The sequence below is a fragment of the Benincasa hispida genome, chromosome 1 (assembly GCF_027475165.1).
Source record: "Benincasa hispida cultivar pf3 chromosome 1, pf3_genome.v1.1, whole genome shotgun sequence".
NCBI classification, from domain to species: Eukaryota; Viridiplantae; Streptophyta; class Magnoliopsida; order Cucurbitales; family Cucurbitaceae; genus Benincasa; species Benincasa hispida.
Window position 1 is genome coordinate 64,407,538 of NC_143478.1, and position 21,982 is coordinate 64,429,519.

Sequence of the window (21,982 nt, forward strand, 5' to 3'; positions counted from 1 at the left end):
AATTCGTAGTGTTGCAATGCTACAAGTACCATTGCAACATTGCACATTTTACCTTGTAGCATTGGGAAAGCGTCAAGCGAGCGTTGCAATGCTGCATACCGTTGGGCAAGCGTTGCAACTTTGTGACAGTGACATTTTTGTAATTTCATCTCATTTGAAGCCCAGATGCTCAAATCACCTCCAAATTGCTTCAAATTAACCTCGTTCTTCACCAAAGGATTAATTCTACCTCTTGATTGCTCGGTACCTACAAAATAAAACAATAAATACATAAAATTCAACAACGAGCCCAAATTAAGCTATGAATAATAACTCTTTTTTAGAGCTATCAAACTTCTCCAATTATTTCCAATAAAGGCTATTGTTTTTATGTCAACTTCATTGATGATTTTTATAAATTCACTTGGCTATTTCTAATAACTTATAATTCTGATGCGAGCACTATTCTGCATCAATTTATTCCTTTTGTTGAAAATTTGTTGTCCATGCATTTTAAAAATATTATGGTCTGATGGTGGAGGTGAGTTTTGTAATTCTATTGTTCATACATTACTTACATCTAAAGGCATTCTACATAAATAATAATAAAAAAAAACATGTCCATATATTCCTGAACAAAATGGTGTTGCTGAACGAAAGCACAGGCATATTGTTGAAACTGCAATGTCCCTGCTCTTTCATTCCTCGGTACCAACTGAATTTTGGCCCTACGCCTTCTCCACTGTTGTATTCTTAATTAATCACATGCCTACTTCGACTCTCAATATGATGTCTCCTTTTGAAAAGCTTTTTGGTACCATTCCCGATTTGCTATATATAAAAGTTTTGGGTGTGCTTGTTATCCCTTGTTAAAAGCCTATAATAAACATAAACTTGAACCTAAAATTTCTTAGCATGTTTTCTTGGGGTATACCCTTGATTTCAAATGTTACATTTATTATGATTGTTGAGGTTGATGCCCTAAATCTCGTGAGTCCTATAATTTTTAATTGTGATGTACAAACAATTTATTGATTTAATAAAATATGAGATGTTTTATTCAGCATTTAGTAGCATTAACCCACAAAACCAAAAAACTAACATCTAAGGTTATTATATGTAGCTTAAACATGTATGTAGAGACATACAGGTAGATTATGTTTAAATGATGATCTAAATGGTCTATAGTAGATGGATAATACTGGGTACCTTATCCCAGTGACACTACGGATACGACCCGCTTTATAGATGTTATAATTTTTGTAAAGTGCTACAAAAGATCTAATACCGATCATTCATGTAGGTAATCTTGTGTTATAGTTTTTCTAACATTTAGGGAATCTTGTTGTAACTTCATATTGGCACCTTATTATAAATAGGTGCTCATACTTCATGTTAATCATCAAGCAAAGTAACATTGATACTCAAATTATCTTATTCTTATCTTACTATGGGTTAAGAAATAAACAACAAGGACAATAGAAATATATAAACAATAGATCATCGACATAAAGATTTATGTGGTTCATTAATAGTGTGTTAGCTACGTTTTGAGTACAACTTATTATTAGAGAGACAAATATCATATTACACACTAGAAGAAATTTGGACTTCAATGTCGGTTGAAAATAGTATTATTGGATGTATTATGTCAGTTGAAAAAAACGGATCTTCAATGTTGGTTTTAAACCGACATTGAAGATGGCCTACAATGTCGGTTTAAAACTGACATTGAAGGCCTCCCATTATTTTTTTTATTTTATCAAAATTTTCATTTCCCTCTCACGCGCTACAATTTCATCTCTCAGCTCTCTCACTTTACCAAAACTCAAACTCAAACCCTAGATCAGCTGGTCTCACCTACCCAAACAAACTCTTTCCTCTCTCAGTAGCTGCTGGTCGGCCGTTTGCCTTCAGGTGGGGTTGTCTTCACTATTGCCTTCAGGTTTCAGGTGAGCTTGGCGTTGCCTTCAAGTGGGGTTGTCTTCATTGTTGCCTTTAGGTATAAATAGTATGCTAACATATCATTTGTTACATTTCGTCTCTATATTTGTAGTGTAGCCTAGGAACAAATGAAAACCACCACAGTAAAAAATGAGGTGTCAATGAATTGGTTAGACAAATTGCAAAATTTGTTGGGCTAAACTCATGGTTTAACCACCACAGTAAATGATTTTGTTGGGCTAAACTCATGGTTTTCATGTCACCGTAAACTTCACTGTCCGTCTAGTGGTTTCAATCTTAAGTGAATTTTGTTGGATTTTGTTGGGGTTTCTGTTTCTTTGCCTAATGGTTCTCATGTCACGTGGATTTTGTTAGGGATGTTTGTCTTATTATACATGTTGTCTTGACTGATGTTTTGTATATTCCCACTTTTGCTTTCAATCTCAGCTTCATTAATGCATTAACACAACAATTACTATTACTATTAAACTTGATGGTAACAATTGTGTTCTTTAGGACAAGTCGTCTTTGACCATAATTGGTAAGGCTAGCTTATCTCATGGATGGTATGTTTTGGACAATGTTTCATATTTGCCAACTACTTGTGATGTATGCCCACTGGCTAGACCAAAAGCATCTGTCTTTTGCATCAAATAAACATGTTGTTGCTTATGTTTTTGAACTAATACATTGCGATGTTTGGGGATTACATCATGTTGCTTCTCATGCTATTTATCATTATTTTATATTCATCTTGAAGTATTTATAGAAAGAGTCTAACTGTAAGGACACGATTTATTGTGATATTTGTTTGGATTCAATACTTGATTTTGAGTGAAGTTTTTCACTTGTTGGGTTCAAGTTTGACGTGTAAGGCTAAATTTTGATTCTTGGGGATTTGGAAGGAAGATAGGAAGATTGCATTGGACGTGTTTTGAGAAGGTTAACATGTGGAGAAGGTGCACCCAACACAAAAAGGACTTCATAACAACATTAATAACAAGGACAATGTAATATTTATAAGATGCTTATCTTAAAAGTCTAGTTGTTCTAAATTTGTTGAAGTTTCATATTTTACAATTATAATTTTATGCTTTTAAATTTTCCCTTGTTGTTATTATTATTATTATTATTTGTAAATTATGATGCACATTTTACAATCAGGGATAAGTCATGGATGAAAATGAATAGAATGTCAGCTGAGTATGGTTTAGGGGTCGAGATGTTTATTAAAAATGGTCTACAACATTCAAATATACCCAATGTCATGAGTTGTCCATGTTTGAAGTGTGTTAATGCAAAGACTCCAGATGTGAACAAAATAAGAGAACACTTGTTTTTTAATGGTATAGATCAAGGTTATCAGACATGAATTTTTCATGGTGAATCATTACCGATTAAGAGGAACAATGAAAATGTGTCTACTAGTGAAAGAGATGAAGCTGATGAGGATGATGTTGATGTTGATGACACAATTGGAATGTTTGAGGTTGCATACAATAACTATTTTAGTGGAAAATCTGATAATTTTGAAGAATTATTAGATGATGCGAAGAAACCATTGTACTCAAATTGTAAAACTTTTTTCAAAATATCTACATTGGTAAAGTTATATAATTTAAAAGCTAAATTTGGATGGAGCGATAAGAGTTTCACTGAGTTGTTGGAATTAATTCATGACATATTACCTAGTCCTAATGAAATTCCAACTTCTACTTATGAAGCAAAAAAGATGTTGGGTACTCTTGGAATGAAGTACGAGAAGATTCATGCATGTAGAAATGATTGTTATTTGTTTAGAAAAGAATTCTCTAATGCAAATGTATGTGCCATTTATGGTACGTCAAGATGGAAGCTTCAACAAAATTTAAACGAAAAGGCTAAGAATATCCCAACAAAAGTCATGTGGTATTTCCCCTCAATTCCAAGATTTGAAAGAATGTTTCGAAGTAAAGAGACAACAAGTTTATTGACGTGGCATGCTAAAGAAAAATAAACAGATGGTTTATTAAAACATCCTAAAGATGCCCTATCTGGAAAAAAATAGACAATTTGTAGCCAGAGTTTAGGTCAGAACCTAGAAATCTTCGTCTTGCTCTTTCGACAGATGGGGTAAATCTACATGGAGATTTGAGTAGTAGATATAGTTGTTGGCCATATTAGTGACGTACAATCTACCTCCATGGTTGTGCATGGAGCGAAATTTTTTTGATGTGATTCTTGTTTGTGGATAAATTCATAGGTGGAAGACATGATATGTTTATTATTGGAAGTTGTATTTATGGTATTGTGATTCTTGTTTATTTATAAAATTAGTACTAGATATTTGTGAATGAGAGAAATGATGGCTTGGTGTAAGTATTCTATGAAAGTCTGGTTCTGGTTGGCTTGGTGTAAGTATTCTATGAAAGTCTAGTTCTGGTATTGTGATTCTTGTTTCTGGATAAATTCATAGGTGGAAGACATGATCCGTTTATCATTAAAAGCTGTATTTATGGTATTGTGATTCTGGTTTATTCATAGAACTAGTACTAGATATTTGTGAATGAGAGAAATGATGGCTTGGTGTAAGTATTCTATGAAAGTATGGTTTGTTTATCATTGGAAGCTGTATTTATGATATTGTGATTCTTGTTTATTCATGGAATTACTACTACTTGGTATTGTGAATGAAAGAAATGATGGCTTTGGTGTAAGTATTCTATGAAAGTCTGGTTTTGGTATTGTGATTCTTGTTTATGGATAAATTCATAGGTGGAAGACAAATATTGATGAGTATATGTAATGGATTGGAAATATTGATTCTTGTTTGTGGATAAATTCATAAGTGGAAGACAAATATTGGTGGGCTCGCCATGCAATTTTTTTTTTTTTTTTTTTTTACTATTTAATATAAAACAATGACAGACATTTCCTGATCCAACACAAGACATATAATGTCGTTTTTAACTTATTTGACAAAAAAAAAAATGATTCGACAACAAAATTAAAAAAAAAACGGATAGATTTGGGCTTCAATGTCGGTTAAGAATTTAAAAAAAACAGGCTTTAATGTCGGTTGCAACCGACATTAAAGACCTTTAATCACTAAAGACCTTTAATGTTGGTTGCAAGACTTTCAATATTGAGACTTTCAATGTCGGTTGCAACCGACATTAAAGGCTGCAATATTGGTGTTACTGAAGGCCTTTAATGTCGGTTTAAAACCGACATTAAAGACAACGGACATTAAAGACCTTTAATAACACTACCTTTAATGTCGGTTGGCAACCGACATTAAAGCCCTTTAATGTTGGTTTAAAACCGAAATTAAAGGCCGAATTTCTTCTAGTGACAGATCCAGAAGCGTCAATAGAGTTAGAGAGTTATATAGTGCACTTTTCTAAATTATAAGGCGAACATTGTAAATAACGTAAATAACAAAAGTACGAACACAACAAGATCCCCTATTTAGTCATTCAAAGCGTTTGATAACAGATTCAAAACTTTTCAACATTATAGGAAATTAAAACTAAATTTAGACAACCTATTCAAATTGATATAGTAAAAGTACGAAGACTAAAATAGTACTTTACCCAAACGCTTATTTACAAAACCCAATAATTAACTATACAAATTGCTGCAATAATCGTACATTCTAATTAATTATAATTCGACCATTAAAACGATCGTAGATCAACAGACATATTATGTGTGTTAAAAATTTAAATTTTCGTCAATTACCTCTCAAACTTATAAAAATTGCGTTTAAATCATGCATTATGACTTTATGGTGTTTACAAGTTTTATTTTTCAAAAATTAAATATTGAAAAGTTTGAATTGAATATAACAATCTCATATTTTGAAGGTTTTGAGTGCCGCAATTATGACCTTATAATTTATAGCGAGTGGGTAGATTTTGCCGTATATACCATAACGAGTCGAGTTATAATGGCAAGTGTTGCTTAATTATAATAATTTTAAATTGATGAGAGATAATTATGGTCACGATTAGATGTTCAAACGGTTGTAGGTCAGGATGGTTCTCCGCACCTCGTTTCTGTTCCCTATTTCATTCTCCATATTCGTCAAATTTTTCATGAAGATTGAATAGAAATTTTGCATAGAAAATTTGTGGGGATCGGATTCCCTGCATAAATTTTTTTCTCGTTTGATCTTTTCTTTTCTTAAATTAAAAAAAACCAATTAACACAAATCACTATTATGGAAAATTTTTGATTAAACGGTTAACTTTTATATGATTAGTTCCACATGAACAATTATAATTTAAAGAGAAATTACTCAAAATTTTCAAGTTGAATGAAATAATTATCTATCAAATTATTCATATACATAATCTAAGTTTATCATGTAGATTAGTCCCCATGGAAAAAATAGACATCTCTAGCCACATTTGATAATCATTTCGTATTTGATTTTTTTTTTTTTTAAAAAAAACTAAGCTCACTTCCTCTTAATTTATGAGAATAATTTGCATCTTATTTAAATACAAGAGTTAAATTCTCAGCCAAATTCAAAAAATATTTTTAAAACTATCTTTTATAATTTTCAAAATGGGATTAGTTTTTGAAAATATTGGTAAAAAAATAGATTGAAAAATAAGAAATATAGAGATGGATGAAGTGTTTATAAGTTTAATTTCAAACACTAAAAACAAAAAAACTAAATAGTTATCAAACGGGCCTAAATTACTAATTTAAAAAATTTGACGTAATAATCTAATGTTTTTTTTAAAATTACGATATAGAGATATTCAACTCCTAACTTGTGTAGCTCTGGTCAATCATCACTAAATTATTTTAGACAGGGGAGAACATTAAAACCAATCGAGTGGAACAAAATTTTTGTAGTTCAGTTTAAAATTATAAGAGAACTAAATTTTTCATTCTGGTTTGGATTTGAATTCAAATATCAAACCAGACCGAACTATTTATATTATATTACATATAAAACCGAAACTAAACTTAATCAAATCGAACTTTAGTTCGAACCAAACAAGATGGTTCGGTTCAATTTATTACATCTCATATTTAAAATTTTCGATTTGGTTCGGTTTAACTACAAACCGAACCCAACCATGAACCTCAACTTGTTTTGTAATAAATAAAGTTTACCTGTAACTCTGCAGGTCTGTACTACAACTAGACCAATAGTGGAGGTATTTTGGTAATTAAATTCTTTTTCAGGGTCCAAAAAATCTCTCCTCTTCCCGCCTAAAACCCCGAACCACGAAAAAGGAAAAAACCTTTTTAGTGAACAAACATTACAGAACTTGCAGCTTCTCTGCAAACTTCACGACGATCCATTTTCCATGGTCGCTTCCCTCTAAAAATTTCTTCATTTCTCAGTGAATCTCAACTGGAGAACTAAAGTTCGTTCGATTGGCTATTGTGCATTTGGTTCGTTCTGCTCCTGCTTCCGGATTCTCGTCTTTGTATTTGTTGAGCGGTAAGAAATTCAGTGACTAAGATTAATCAACTCTACGCTCGGTTTACAGCTTCTTAGGGAATTCACTAGTTTGTTTCTTTTCCCAAGTGTTTTTGCTCTGTTTGTAGGTTTACTCCGGTCTTTGTTCACTGTTTCATACTCATTTTAGGGTTGAAAATGGCTGTCGAGGAGAAACAAAGGGTCGATAATTCCGCAGATTCCCCAACTTCGGTTCTGGAAGACGAGGTGTTTTCGCTTTCTTTACTATAGATTTGTGTTCTGTCTAATTTTTGTGCCTATTGATTCTTTTGACACAGCAAAAGACATTATGTGGATATTTTAGCAGGAAAGAAAAGAGTTGATTTCGTGTTTTTAACTGCTTTCGAGAAGAACTTTTAAATGTTGCTTAAGATTATTCTGTCCTTGAAATCATTATTTATTATTAAAGACATAGATTATTCATACAAATAAAGGGGAAAAAGGAACTTTCTGGAAATAGCTATCTTAATGCGTAGTGATTAACCTCTCGTTTTTCTTCTAAAACGCTCCCTAACAGCCGCATGGGGAAAAAAAGATTTTTCTTACTCCTTTCTGTTTAATTATTTCCTGTCACAACGCTGAAACCTGTTTGTTTATTAGCACCATCTGATATACAGTAACATTTGCGGTAAAATTCATTGAGAGATGGTGGAAACACTTCCAATTTCTTGACAATGTTGGATCAAATGGAAGGGAAGATGTAGTCTATCTGAGATTCCATATGAACTTCTCACACCTGCGTGTTTGTTCTCTTGTGCATTCTTTTGGCATCGTACTCAAATGAGCCATGTCTGCTTGTTATGCATGTCATTAATGAATATTTCGAGTATGTTGTATCCGAATCCTACTGAACTTGCATCCCTTTTTTCTAATGCTGCGCCAAATTGTTTTATGACTTCTTTTTCCCCCTTTTTCATGAAGGATTTATGTAATGGGGAAAAGGAGATTAAGTTGGAGGAAGAGATAATTTTGGAAGCAAAAAATGGAGATTCCAGTCTTATATCAAAAGAAATGGCTGAGGAGGAACAGAAATTGCTGGAAGCTCGGGTTAAGGAAGAGGAGGCAAAAAGACTTGAGAATTCAACAGAATCTGCTAAGTTGAGTGACAATCAGTTTACCAAATTGGATGAACTTCTCACTCAAACACAGTTATACTCAGAATTCTTGCTGGAGAAAATGGATGACATCACATTTGTATGTCTATGTGCCGTATAATTTATGCATTTTAAAGTTATGCTCCTTTTCTGCTACTCTTTGAGATTTGATTTCAACTATTTGCTAGAATGGAGTGGAGGAAGAGAAGAAATCTGTTGAGGAAAGCAGTGGGCGTGGTTCAAAGAGGAAAGCTGCTGCTCGCTATAATAATGTAAGAGTTATGTGCTTCTTATGTCTTAACATCTTGGGGGATTGTTTTAAATCCGTTAAAATTGACATTTTAACCTCATGTGATGTGTTTTTAATTGAACTTAATCTTCTATATGCTTTATTACTTCAGTACTGTTAGTATATTGTCAAATAATTTCTAACCTGAGATGAAAATGTTTCTAGAGGAAGGCAAAAAGGGCTGTTGCAGCTATGCTGACTAGATCAAAAGAAGATGAGCAGGATGAAGATGTAAACTTGACAGAGGAAGAAAGAATCGAGAAGGAGCAGAGTGAACTTGTACCTCTATTGACTGGTGGCAAATTGAAGTCCTACCAACTCAAAGGTGTCAAATGGTTGATTTCATTATGGCAGAATGGGCTGAATGGAATCCTTGCAGATCAAATGGGGCTTGGTAAGACAATTCAAACCATTGGCTTCCTAGCACATTTGAAAGGGAAGGGACTGGATGGACCTTACTTAGTTATTGCTCCTCTTTCCACACTTTCAAATTGGATAAATGAAATATCAAGGTACTCTCCTGTGTTGACTTTATCTGAATACATTTCAACAATAAAATTGTTTAGACACCTTATATTTCTCCATTTGTTTGTATGTCTCTGTATATAGATTTGTGCCCACAGTGAGTTCTATTATTTATCATGGTGACAAAAAACAAAGGGAAGAGATTCGAAGAAAGTCCATGCCTAGAACAATTGGACCTAAATTCCCCATAGTGGTTACTTCTTATGAGATTGCAATGAGTGATGCTAAAAAATTTTTGAGGCATTACAATTGGAAATATCTTGTCGTTGATGAGGTCAGCCATTTTAGACCATGCTTCTAATGTGTCTCTTATAAAATATAGTTCATTTATTTTGAAAACTTATGGTCCTGAAAACATTTTTCTTGAAGGGGCATAGACTGAAAAACTCAAAATGCAAATTGCTGAAGGAGTTGAAGTACATAACTGTTGAAAATAAACTGCTTCTAACTGGGACACCACTGCACAATAATTTGGCAGAGCTTTGGTCATTGTTGAACTTTATTTTACCAGATATTTTTTCATCCAATGAAGAATTTGAGTCATGGTGAGTATGCCTTTATCTATCTATGGATGCTTATAGTCTTCAGATTTGTTTTTCCATCCGTGAAAATGGAGGTGAGGTTTATAGTTCTGGAAGCACTGCAATTTGTTAAATAAACGATAACACAGAGTAGCAGCTTAAAACTTAAGTCAATATAGAGATTGTAGATGCAGGGGGTCAAATAATTATCATTACCATATTCAAGATTGATTTTGCTCCTAATAATTCGTTTTCAGGTTTGATCTCTCTGGAAAGTGTCAAGCTGAAGAAAAAGAAGAAACACAAGAGAATAGAAAGGCCCAGGTTGATAATTCTTTTGACATTTTTTTCCAGCATCATTTGTTACATAAGTGTGTCATATTCAGATATTCCAATCCTGCAGATGGTAGCAAAACTGCATGGAATACTGAGACCATTTCTACTTCGGAGAATGAAATCTGATGTTGAGCTAATGCTCCCTCGGAAGAAAGAAATCATAATATATGCAAACATGACTGAGTATCAGAAGAACTTTCAGGAACATTTAGTTAACAAGACATTGGAAAATCATCTCTCCGAGAAGGGATCAGGTAGTTTAGCATTGGGTTTTAGTATATAAATGCCATGTGCTTGTCGTTGTAACTACCAATTATGATGCAGTATTTTTTCTTCATTTTTCTGTTATTATTTGGTATATAACCGGTGGGATGATGTTTTCTCTTGGCTGCTAGTTGGCATTGAAATTGCTAAATAGCTAGCCAGGGATTTAGGGATAAGTTTCCAACTCCTTTAAGTCTTCTATGGATGAATTGGTTCTCTAATATATTATCAATCTTCAGGATGAAGTAGTGGAACTCTGAGATTATACTATGACTTCCCTCCTTGAGAACTTTTTCCCAGCACAGAGTGGGTTGAAGTTAGTGGGCACTTCGTGGTTTGGTTTGGTTGAATTTCTTGGAATCAGATGGTTTTATTATTTTTGAAAGATAAGAACCTAACCAATCTGTTCAATAATGGAGAACCTGAACAATGGTTGATAAACTGTCCTCAAACTTCTATTTTTGCATGAATACTTGTGTAAATTTTATTTGTTAAAAAATACACTTCATTATGACAACTCATATGCAAAGTGAATGAATCTATTTTAAATCCATTAAAGAACCCAATCTAACTAATAATATATTGTAAAAGTTTTTAAAGCTCACTGTAAATGTGATGGAAAAATCATTTATCCTACAATATTTAAGGAATTATCGTTATTATATTATTATTATTATTGGAATATTTCGAACCAAACATGGGATTTGGGGTTTAGAAGAAGCCTCTTTGATAGAGAAATTGGCAGCTCCATTGCTCTTGCTCAGTTGTTGTGGGCAGAACTAGGGATAGTTTACGCTGGAAGAGTGATTCCTTGTATAGGTTCTGTACCAAGTTCACATTACTAAACTTGACTAGGGGCTGCGAAAAATAAGTTCCCTATGGTCAACCCTATTTGGAAGCTTAAATTCCCAAGAAGGTGAAGATTTTCCTTTGTCTCTTGCTTATAGAAGTCTAAATACTTGTGAGAAGCTTCAGAGAAAGTTCCCTAATTGGTTCCTCTCGCTCTCCCTTTGCTGTCTTTGTCGTAGAGAAATGGAAACTGTGGATCACTTGTTCTAGCATCGCGAGTTTGCTTCTAGAGTTTGGCAGATTATTTTTAGCACTTTTGGGATGGTTAATTGCCTTTCTAAGAAGATTGATGATTGGATGATGGATGGTCTTGGTGGTGGAAGTGTATATGGTAAAGGGAAAATCCTCTGGAGATGTGCTACTTGTCGCTTTTGTGGTGTCTTTAGAAAGAAAGAAATAGTAGGGTGTTTGAAGATAAGTTTGAATTTTTTTATTCTTTTTGGGTTTTTGTTCAGCACATAGCATCTTGATGGTGTACAAATTACACCAAATTCTTTTGTAATTATAGCCTTCTCATATTATTAACAATTGGAGGGCTCTTCTTTATTAGTTTTGTGGGAGGGGGTTTCCTCTACCCCTTGCCTTTAGGCTGCTGTTCATGTGGCTCTCTTGGTGAATATACATCTCTGTTTCTTATAAAAAAAATTATTGTTGTAAGTTTTTGAATGTTCGGTTCATGTTGGACACAAGGAAGAAAGAAAAACCTAACTGGCTTAGTGTGGTTGAATGGTCAGTTTGGTTTGGTGTCGTATATTTCTAGTTGAAATGAATGAGTGTTTAAATACCGTGGGCCCAGGTTTCAGGTGCATGCTTCTTCTGGTTTTATTTCGTTTAGGCTTTTGTAACATATGCATTAATTGTTGCTAGGTTAAAACTGTTGTGCATGCTATTGGATCATCACGTGCATGCTTTGTTTAGGCTGATTGTTAATGATAGGCTTGATTTTATTCGTTATACCACATTTCATTTTGTGTTGTGCTAATTGTGGTAGTTTGTGAAAATGCAGGACATGGTTTTAAAGGAAAGCTTAACAATTTGATGGTCCAGCTTCGGAAAAATTGCAACCATCCCGATCTCTTGGAATCAGCCTTCGATGAATCTTGTATTTGTCTCTTATTTTCCAATGTCATGGTAAAAATGTCTTATACAATTTCACTTAAACCCTTGTTTTTTCCTGACAGATGAGTATCCTCCTGTAGAGCAGCTAGTTGAGCAGTGTGGCAAATTTCGTTTGCTAGATAGATTGTTGACACAGCTATTTGCACGCAAGCATAAAGTAAATTGATTTTGTAAATCTTGTTCTGTCATTCTTCTCAGTTTTGCCTATTTAAACCTAATCGCCTACTTTGCATTTCTATTAGGTCCTTATCTTCTCGCAATGGACTAAGATTTTGGATATCATGGACTACTATTTTAGTGAGAAGGGATATGAAGTTTGCAGAATAGATGGTGGCGTGAAACTAGATGAAAGGAAAAGACAGGTATGAGCTCGCGCATGAAATATCCAAATAGTTTACAGCCAGTTGTGTTATGTGTTGTTGGTCTTGTATTTCCCCCCGTCCTAGTTTCTCACATTACAAGTGCCAATATGTTGCAGTATGGTGTCAATTTCAGAAATTGTTGTACCAAAGAACTATGTTCCATGTATCTGATACATGTAGAGCTACATCATCAGTGGAAAATATACATGCATATGCATTCCTTTGACAAAAATCCTTTGAGAGCCAGGCATATAAAATGCAGATGAATTTACAAGATAGAATTTGATAAAAGGGAGAATTCATGGATGATTGACAAATGCTTTTGTAACTTCTATTGGAACTGATATTTGTTTTTTAGATAAATTTTGAAAGCAATCCATTTAAGTGATAGTTTTCTTAAAAGTACTGTTAGAGAGAGGAAAAGGAGACCAGTTGGGAGACTTGGTTTTCCATACGCTGCAACCATACGGGCCTTAACTGCCACATGCAGCGAAAAACTTGCTCTTGGCTACCATGGCCTAATCTTTTGATAGACACACATTTGGAAAGGACAAAAGTCTGTTAGTAGGTAGGGGAAGATAATGGCAATCATATGCGGGGAGGGGAGTTAGTCATCTGTACCATATAGAAACTGGAGTTCTGATTCTATGGGGTAGGAGCATTTCTGTGGAAAGCAGAAAAAATAGCCAATAATTTAGAGGAGGATTTTTGCGGAAGAAATCTGTTGAAATGGTGTTTTAGTTCTAAGGGCGTTTTAGTCTTTACTTAGCATCTACTGTCTAGGGTTTCTCTCAGTTTGGTTATTTATACCTGTCATGTGTTGAGTATTGTGTATCCGAAAATTAAAAAGAATAAAAATCTCTTATCGTGGTTTTTCTCCCTGATCTAGGGTTTTCACGTAAATCTGTGTTTTTTCTTCTCTTCTCTTTTCAATATGGTATCAGAACATGGCGACGAAACCGATGAGAACAAGCCAGAGACTCCGACAACAACCTTCGTTTTAACGGGGAGATCCATGAACGCTGAAGTTGCCACAGCCATACGAGAAGCCGTTAAGCATTATTTTCACGCCGCGCTACCTCAACTCATCCGATTTGTGTCAGATTCGACCTCTAGCCAGTGGACTCCCTCAGTAGAACCGACCGATCAAGCCCATAGACTCGAGCTCCAGCGCTGCGATTCAGTCGCCGGTGTCCCTCTCCTACACAGTGATCGATCGAAGTCTCGCCGTCCGCGACCCAACCGATCACCCGCGCGCGGTTCTTCCTCAGATTTAGCCGATGCAGGGACAACCACCAGCCACGGGCATTTTCGCATAGCCCGACTTCGCCTCTGCTCGTGACTGTCGATTTTCAGTCGCCGACCTTCAGCCTCTGTTTGTGAGTCAGTCGCCAGCCCTAGCACCCATACCAGACCGTCCCTCTGTTGCGTGGATGACCCAACCTCCTAAGTTGGTCCAGCTGGTCCAACCGAACCAACCGGTTCAATTGAACCCGGTCCAGCCAGCATGTTCAGACCATTCCTAGCCCTTCTTTTGGTCCTTTCTCTAGCCAAAATGAAGCTACTTTTAGGGATTTATGGGCAAAACCAACCTACGGCAAATTTTGGTGGAACCGTCGACTTTGAACAACAGTTGGCAAACTTATAACAGCAAATATCGGCTCTTAGATCCACAACAAGTTCTGCGACTGTTTTCATCCACATCCACATCCACATTTAGACTTCTCTTTATGCTCAGAAACACCGGTAAATGCTTACTCTACTTTACCTATAGCAAATATTATGTTTGGTTCTGTGGGAAACTCTGCAGGGATTTCTATTGGTGAGAAACTTAACGGCCAAAATTACTTCTCTTGGTCCCAATTGGTGAGAATGGTCCTTGAGGGACGTCACAAGTTCGGGTATCTAACTGGAGAAATACCAAGACCGAATCCCGGTGATCCCTAGGAACGTATATGGAAAGGAGAGGATTCTCTTCTTCGCTCAATTATGATAAACCGCATAGAACCCTAGATTGGGAAGCCACATCTGTACTCAACCTCCGCTCAGGATATTTGGCAAGTTGTCTTCAGCTCTATTTGAAGAGGCAAAATGCCTCACGTCTCTATACCTTGAGGAAACATGTTCACGAGTGCAAACAAGGGACTCTTGACGTAATGTCTTATTTCAATAAATTGTCCTTGCTATAGCAAGAAATGGATTTGTGCCGCGAAGTCGTGTGGAATTGTCCTGTCGAGGGAGTTTAGTACTCAAAGATTGAGGAGGCGGATCGAGCGTATGATTTTCTGGTTGGCTTAAACCCTAAATTTGATGGTGTCCGAAGTCGGATTTTGGGACAGAGACCAATACCGTCTCTGATGGAAGTATGCTCAGAAGTCAGGTTAGAAGAGGACAAAACCAGTGCTATGAGTGGCACTAGCATCACCCACTTAGACTCTGCTACGTTTGGAGCCAAGTCCTTGTGACCGGAAAGTGACAAACAAAACGGAAAGTCACCACCAATCTGTGAGTACTGTAAGAAACCGTGGCACACCAAAGATCAATGCTGGAAATTACACGGTTGCCCACCTAATGGCAAGCGACGGCTTGCGAATGATAAATCTAAAATCGGTCGGGCCCTTGTCAGTGAAACAGGGGATGGTACGTCATCAGTCACCAGCCAGGTAGAGTCAAGTATGGTTGGAACTGGCAATGTCGCGCAATCAGGTACTTCTCAGTCTTTTAGCTTCTTGGTTGAAGGGGATGAATCGTGGATTCTTGACTCAGGAGCAACGGACCACCTAACTAGAACATCTGATCAATTCCTCTCTTATTATCCAAGTGTAGGAAACGAGAGAATACGAATTGCAGATGGGTCCTTTGCCTCCGTTGCTGGGAAAGGTCACTTATCTCCTATTCAAGGGTTAATTTTACAGAATGTCTTGCATGTGCCAAAAATATCTTATAACCTGCTATCTGTCAGTAAAATAACTAGAGATCTGAATTGCAATGTCGTTATCTCACCGGACAATGTTTTCTTTCAGGACCTGAGCTCGGGGAAGACGATTGACATTGCCTGGCACAATAGGGGGCTCTACTTCCTCTCGGAGGATGCTTCCTCTAGGAGTTTATCTAGCACTTGTTTACTGTCTTCCCTTACTATTTCTGAAACTGATTTCTTGTTATGGCATTTTCGTCTTGGACATCCAAATTTTCATTATATGAAGTATCTGTTTCCACATTTATTTCGTAATGTTAATATTTCATCTTTATCTTGCGATGTGTGTATTTGTGCAAAACAACCTCGGGTGTCTTACTTCCCAGCCTTACAAACCTTCCCAACCTTTCCACCTGATACATAGTGACGTGTGGGGCCCATCTAATATCACAACCGTGTCGAGTAAACGGTGGTTTGTCACCTTCATAGATGATCACACCCGTCTTACATGGGTGTTCCTTTCTACGGATAAGTTCGAAGTGACTACAGTCTTTCAGTAATTTTACACCACTGTCGATACCCAGTTCAATGCCAAAATTGCTATCCTTCGGAGTGACAATGGTCGTGAGTTCGTTAACCAATCCCTTCGTGATTTTTTAAACTCTAAAGGTATCATCCACCAGAACTCCTGTGCCTATACACCACAACAAAATGGGGTGGCCGAACGAAAAAACTGTCACCTTATTGAGGTTGCTCAGGCACTCATGATCCCTGCGTCCCTACTCTCGTACATATGGGGAGATGCTGTACTCACTGCAACCCATCTCATAAATCGAATGCCTTCCCACGTTCTCAAGTTCCAGACTCCCTTAGCTCATTTCAAAGAGTCCTCTTCTACCTGTCTTTTCCCAAATGTTCCTCTTTGGGTGTTTGGGTGTACGGTTTTTGTCCATAGTCATGGTACCCAAAGTAAGTTTGCTCCTATGGCCCAAAAATGTGTCTTTGTTGGGTAACCACTCCATCAACGGGGCTACAAATGTTATCAGTCGTCTTCTCAAAAGTACTTTATCACCATGAATGCCACCTTTCGAGAAGATAAACCTTTCTTTCCCGTTAGTCCTCTTCAGGGGTAGACTTCGAGTGAAGAGGCTAACACGTCGTCCACTTATTCCATTCCCGTAGACTTGTTTCTCGAACCCATTCCTGGCACTAATAATCCTGGCCCACCCATTCCTAACAATCCTATCCTTCCTACAAAACAAGTTCCTTAGATAACCTACTATCGGAAGAATCTACGAAAGGAAATAGTCCTCGAAATAGTTCCCCCTGTTGCTCCGTCGGAAGGTGTTCAAGAGTCAGAACCAGAGCCAGCTCAAGGTAACCATACTCTTGATAATAATAAATCTGTTGAAAGTAATGTAGTGAACACTAGCGATGCAGCGAACTTTGGCAAAATTAGGGAGGATAAGAGTAATGAATTTCCCCCTGATGATGTTCAGGAGACTGAAAATGTGCAGCAGATGAATACAGAGGAAAAGGGTGACAGGACCAGTGAGATTGATGCTACCCTGGACTTACCAATTGCTCTACGAAAGGGAACGAGGTCCTGCACCAAGCACTCTATGAAAAGCTTCTTATCTTACAGTAGCTTGTCAATAAGATTCAAGGCCTTCACCATTAGTCTGGACACCATGCCAATTCCGGGAAATGTGTACAAGGCTCTGGAAATTCTTGAAGGTGAACCGTAATTATGAAAGAGATGCGAGCCCTCAAGACCAACAAAGCATGAGATCTAGTTGCTCTTCTCAGAGGTCATAAAACAGTCGGGTGCAAATGGGTATTCAAAGTCAAATACAAGTCCGATGGGACTCTCGACAGATATAAGGTCAGATTGGTTGCGAAAGGATTCACTCAAACGTATGGGGTGGATTACTCAGAAACCTTCTTGTCGGTGGTAAAACTTAACACTAGTCGGGTTCTCCCCTCTGTTGCTGTGAACCTAGACTGGCCTCTACATCTGTTGAACATAAAAAATGCATTTTTAAATGGTGAATTGGAAGAAGAGGTTTATATGACTCCTCCTCCAGGGTTTGAAGCGTAGTTTGGGAGTCAGGTTTGCAAATTAAAGAAGTTTTTGTATGGTCTGAAACAGTCCCCTAGAGCCTGGTTCGATCGTTTCACTACCTTTGTCAAAACCCAAGGGTATATTTAGGGTCACTCTGATCACACCCTGTTCACTAAGAAATCAACACCAAGAAAAGTAGCTGTGTTAATTGTATATGTTGACGATATTATTCTGTCAGGGAATGATTCGGTAGAAATTGACAAGTTGAAATAGAAGATGGCAGAAGAGTTTGAGATTAAAGATCTTGGTACTTTGAGATATTTCCTAGGCATGGAGGTAGCAAGATCAAAGGAAGGGATCTCAGTGTCTCAGAGAAAATATACATTAGACCTATTACAAGAGACTGGGATGACTGGATGTAAACTTGCAGATACTTCGATTGAGGTTAACAGTAATCTGGTAAAGTCAGTATACGACGTCCCGGTGAACAAGGAAAGATATCAACGACTTGTAGGGAAGCCGATATGTCTCTTACACACCAGACCTGATATTTCATATGCAGTAAGTTTGGTAAGCCAGTTTATGCAAGCTCGTATATGAGACGCATGGAAGTTGTTACTTGGATTCTGAGATATCTAAAGTCAACATCTGGAAAAGGCTTGATGTTTAGGAAATATGATAGAAGATGCATCGAAGCCTACATTGACTCAGACTGGGCCGGTTCCGCTACTGATAGGAAGTCAATCTCGAGGTATTATACCTTCGTATGGGGAAATCTTGTTACATGGAGGAGTAAGAAACAGGGTGTCGTGGCTAGAAGTAGTGCTGAAGCTGAATACAGAGCTATGAGAGTCATGACCCGATGAGACTCTACTGTGACAACAAGGTTGCCATTAATATTGCTAATAACCCTGTTCAGCATGACAGAATCAAACACATTGAGATTGACCGATATTTTATCAAAGAGAAACTAGACAACGATAGCATTTGTATTCCTATGTACCATCCAGTCAACAGATTGTGGATGTCCTGACCAAGGGGTTACCTAGATAGACGTTTGACACTTGTATTAGTAAGTTGGACCTCATTGATATTTATGCCCCAACTTGAGGAGGAGTGTTGAAATGGTGTTTTAGCCCTAAGGGCATTTTAGTCTTTTACTTAGCGTCTACTGTCTAGGGTTTCTCTCAGTTTGGTTATTTATACCTGTCTTGTGTTGAGTACTATGTATCAGAAAATTAAAAAGAATAAAAATCTTTTATTGTGGTTTTTCTCCCTGATCTAGGGTTTCCACGTAAATCTGTGTTTTTTCTTCTCTTTTTTCAATAAAAGCAAAAAAAAGACATTGTTCAAAGAAAAACATCTCTTATATCTCATGATACTTGTTGCTCCTTTTGTAATTTCATATAATCAATGAAATTATGATTGACTGATTCTCATTAAAAATAAAATTGTTTGAAGAAAAACAGACTTGTGGACCTAACTATGGCGTAGATGATGCATGCCTCAGTGAGGTCACCTCGCCTGATCCTGGAAAGATTCCTAAGGCGTCGAAGAGTGTTTTCCTAGCCTAGGTGCATGCCTAGGCCCTCCACCTGGCTCATAATTATATGAAAAATGTCCGGTTAAAAGAATCTCAGTATTGCCTTGCATTTACTTTGTGTGGTGCTTCTCTATTTTATTTTTACATTACATTCTCTACTTTGTGTTTTGTTGCTTTGTGCTACTACTTTAGTATGTTCTGTTGGGATCTTGAGAAACGTTGAGTTGAGATTGAATTATTACTTGCATGTTACAAAATGGTAATCTATCAGTTATATGTAATAATTAATTGAATTTCTCTTTACATGCGGCGCTAGACTAGAAATTTTGCAAATATTTCCATTATGATAGTGTTGGTGATATGATGGTGTATTAAGGATTGCGTAATTGACCAATTTATTTTTTCTACATGTAGATCCAGGAGTTCAATGATGTTAACAGCACCTACAGGATATTTATTCTAAGCACCCGGGCTGGTGGTCTGGGTATTAACCTTACTGCAGCAGATACTTGTATACTCTATGATAGTGATTGGGTATTTTTCTCGACTCTGCATTTATTTTTTATTCTTCTCCAGTTTCTATATTAAAATTGACTCATCATATTGCGTATGTACACCAGAACCCACAAATGGATTTGCAGGCTATGGATAGGTGTCACAGGATAGGTCAAACAAAACCTGTACACGTTTACAGACTTGCAACAGCTCAGTCTATAGAGGTAGCTTGCTGATGGTCTTAATCTTTTGGTATGTTGATATTCATGATGCGATTTATCAGTATTCTGAGAAATTGTCTTAACAGGGCCGTATTCTGAAGAGGGCCTTTAGTAAGTTGAAGCTTGAGCACGTGGTCATCGAGAAGGGGCAATTTCACCAGGAACGAACAAAACCCAACCCTGGAGATGTTGTAGAGGTTTGTTAAACGCGTTTCAATTCATTGTATTTGATTCTTCATTGCCTACATTTGACTTCTGAATTGTTAAGTCAAGTCATGATGGACTTTGTAGAAATTTTGGTAGAGAGCCAAGGAGTGTATTGATTTGGTTCATCTGGCTACGGGTACCCCAAGTAATTTTTTCAGATGAGGATCCTCAATAATGCGTTTGAATTTGTCATTGTAAATCATCACCATTATGAGCCTCAATCTTCTACTATTTTTCTCTATTGTGACGAAAGCTACTCTTTCGCATTGGGGAGGTTTCTTTATGTTTCTGGATGACCAAGATTTCTTATGACTGCAATGAAAATTTCCATTGTTTCTTACCGCATCCTGTTTGGGTGCACATGCATTACCCGGTTTTGTGAAATTTTTCAGGAAGAGGATCTACTAACACTACTAAGGGAGGTAGATTCTGCTGAAGACAAGATAATACAGACAGACATTAGCGATGCTGATTTGGAGCGTATTTTAGACCGCTCCGATCTGATTGCCCCATTTGGTACAGATGATGAGAAATCTAAAGCTTCTGGTGATTTATACCCTCTCAAAGGGCCTGGTTGGGAGGTGGTGATACCAACTTCCACAGGAGGGGTACTCTCTACCCTTAACTCTTAAACTGTTAACAGTAGTCTTGTAGGTGGTGTTGTTTTTTGGGACTTATTGTAAGTGTGTATTTTGGGAGGCGTTTGGTGCATGCAATTTTTGGTCTTTAGTTTCTGAGCATGCAAAATTAATTAGGGCAGCATATTTTTTGTTTGAGGTAAGGAGATACAATTTGTGAAGACTGCCTTCTGAATCTGATTTTGTAATTTTCAGAGCGGAGTTTCTATGGCCATAGAAACTTTCACGATCTCTGAATCTTTTGGGACTTTAATTAAAAGTATCGATTCCCATCTAGGCCATTTGGGTACAGCAGGTTGAGAACCAAGAACAATTTTGAATTAGATACTTGGGATTTTTAACCTCTAAAGAAAAAAATCAAGAATTGTGGGTTTGTCAATGTGAAAAATTATGGGCTAGATTGACTATCAGGCTAAAGTTGGCTAAATATATGTTTTAATTCCTAATAACACTAAGGCATGTTTACTGCAATCGTAATGGATTTTTTAGTATTCATAATTCACAGAAAATTGTTAACTAATTTTTTGGGAGTGTAGTTAAATGAGCCACACTTTTTATATTATGATTTTTAAAATAAATGTGGCTTAAATTGATTGTTTTAAGTTTCTGTTATACGTAAAATTTAGTTTAAATTTAATAAATCTATTAACTTTTTAAAGTTTCAAATATGACAATGGTCTAAATTAAAAATTTGATAATTATTGTAGTAATTTGAACTTAATCTTTTTCTTAGATAAGAAAACTCGCAAAATTATCAATTTCTTTGAGATTTGAATGAGGTGCAGCAAATTTGGCCTGACTTTCTGGGTTTGTGTAATCGATTTTTAAACTTGTAATTGTGACTCTAAATTTTAAGATGTGCCTAGGTTCTTTAAATTGTAAACTCAAAATTTTAAGATGGCCTGACTTTCTTGATCTATTCAGTTTTTTTCTCTTAATTTACGGATTTATTAAACTCAATTAGAAGTTTTTATTAGACATAAAATTTAGTTTTATATCTAATAGATTTTTTAATTTTAAAAATTTTAATTAAAGGACCTATTAGGTACCATAGTAATTTAACATAACCATTCAACTAAAAAAATTGTCAATTTTGTAGAAATTTAACCGAGGAATCAATTTTTTTTTTCTTTTTCATTCCCCCCCT

At 36.3% G+C, this 21,982-nt stretch overlaps 1 protein-coding gene across 3 annotated transcripts; it reads left to right on the top strand.

Annotated features, from left to right (window-relative positions):
• The first annotated feature begins 7,159 nt into the window (after positions 1 to 7,159).
• Positions 7,160 to 21,111, top strand: CHR1 (chromatin remodeling 1). 3 transcript variants are annotated; one of them, XM_039021351.2, is made up of 16 exons: positions 7,160 to 7,372; positions 7,480 to 7,597; positions 8,312 to 8,584; positions 8,673 to 8,756; positions 8,939 to 9,285; positions 9,383 to 9,572; positions 9,668 to 9,843; positions 10,077 to 10,143; positions 10,223 to 10,409; positions 12,275 to 12,370; positions 12,450 to 12,544; positions 12,630 to 12,749; positions 19,689 to 19,808; positions 19,895 to 19,993; positions 20,077 to 20,187; positions 20,590 to 21,111. In XM_039021351.2, the coding sequence occupies exons 2-16, from the start codon at positions 7,529 to 7,531 to the stop codon at positions 20,827 to 20,829; spliced, it is 2,274 nt and encodes a 757-aa protein (XP_038877279.1). In that variant the 5' UTR covers positions 7,160 to 7,372; positions 7,480 to 7,528; the 3' UTR covers positions 20,830 to 21,111. The 3 variants fall into 3 exon arrangements, with proteins under 3 accessions (XP_038877279.1, XP_038877277.1, XP_038877278.1); XM_039021349.2 differs by having other exon boundaries at positions 7,166 to 7,372; positions 7,521 to 7,597; XM_039021350.2 differs by having other exon boundaries at positions 7,168 to 7,372; positions 7,460 to 7,597.
• Positions 21,112 to 21,982: the final 871 nt, after the last annotated feature.

Excerpts from the sequence above, each read along its gene's own strand:
- CHR1 (XM_039021351.2), top strand. The coding sequence starts at position 7,529 with ATGGCTGTCGAGGAGAAACAAAGGGTCGATAATTCCGCAGATTCCCCA. Across the intron at positions 9,286-9,382 it reads TGGATAAATGAAATATCAAG|ATTTGTGCCCACAGTGAGTT; the intron begins GTACTCTCCTGT and ends CTCTGTATATAG. Across the intron at positions 9,844-10,076 it reads AATGAAGAATTTGAGTCATG|GTTTGATCTCTCTGGAAAGT; the intron begins GTGAGTATGCCT and ends ATTCGTTTTCAG.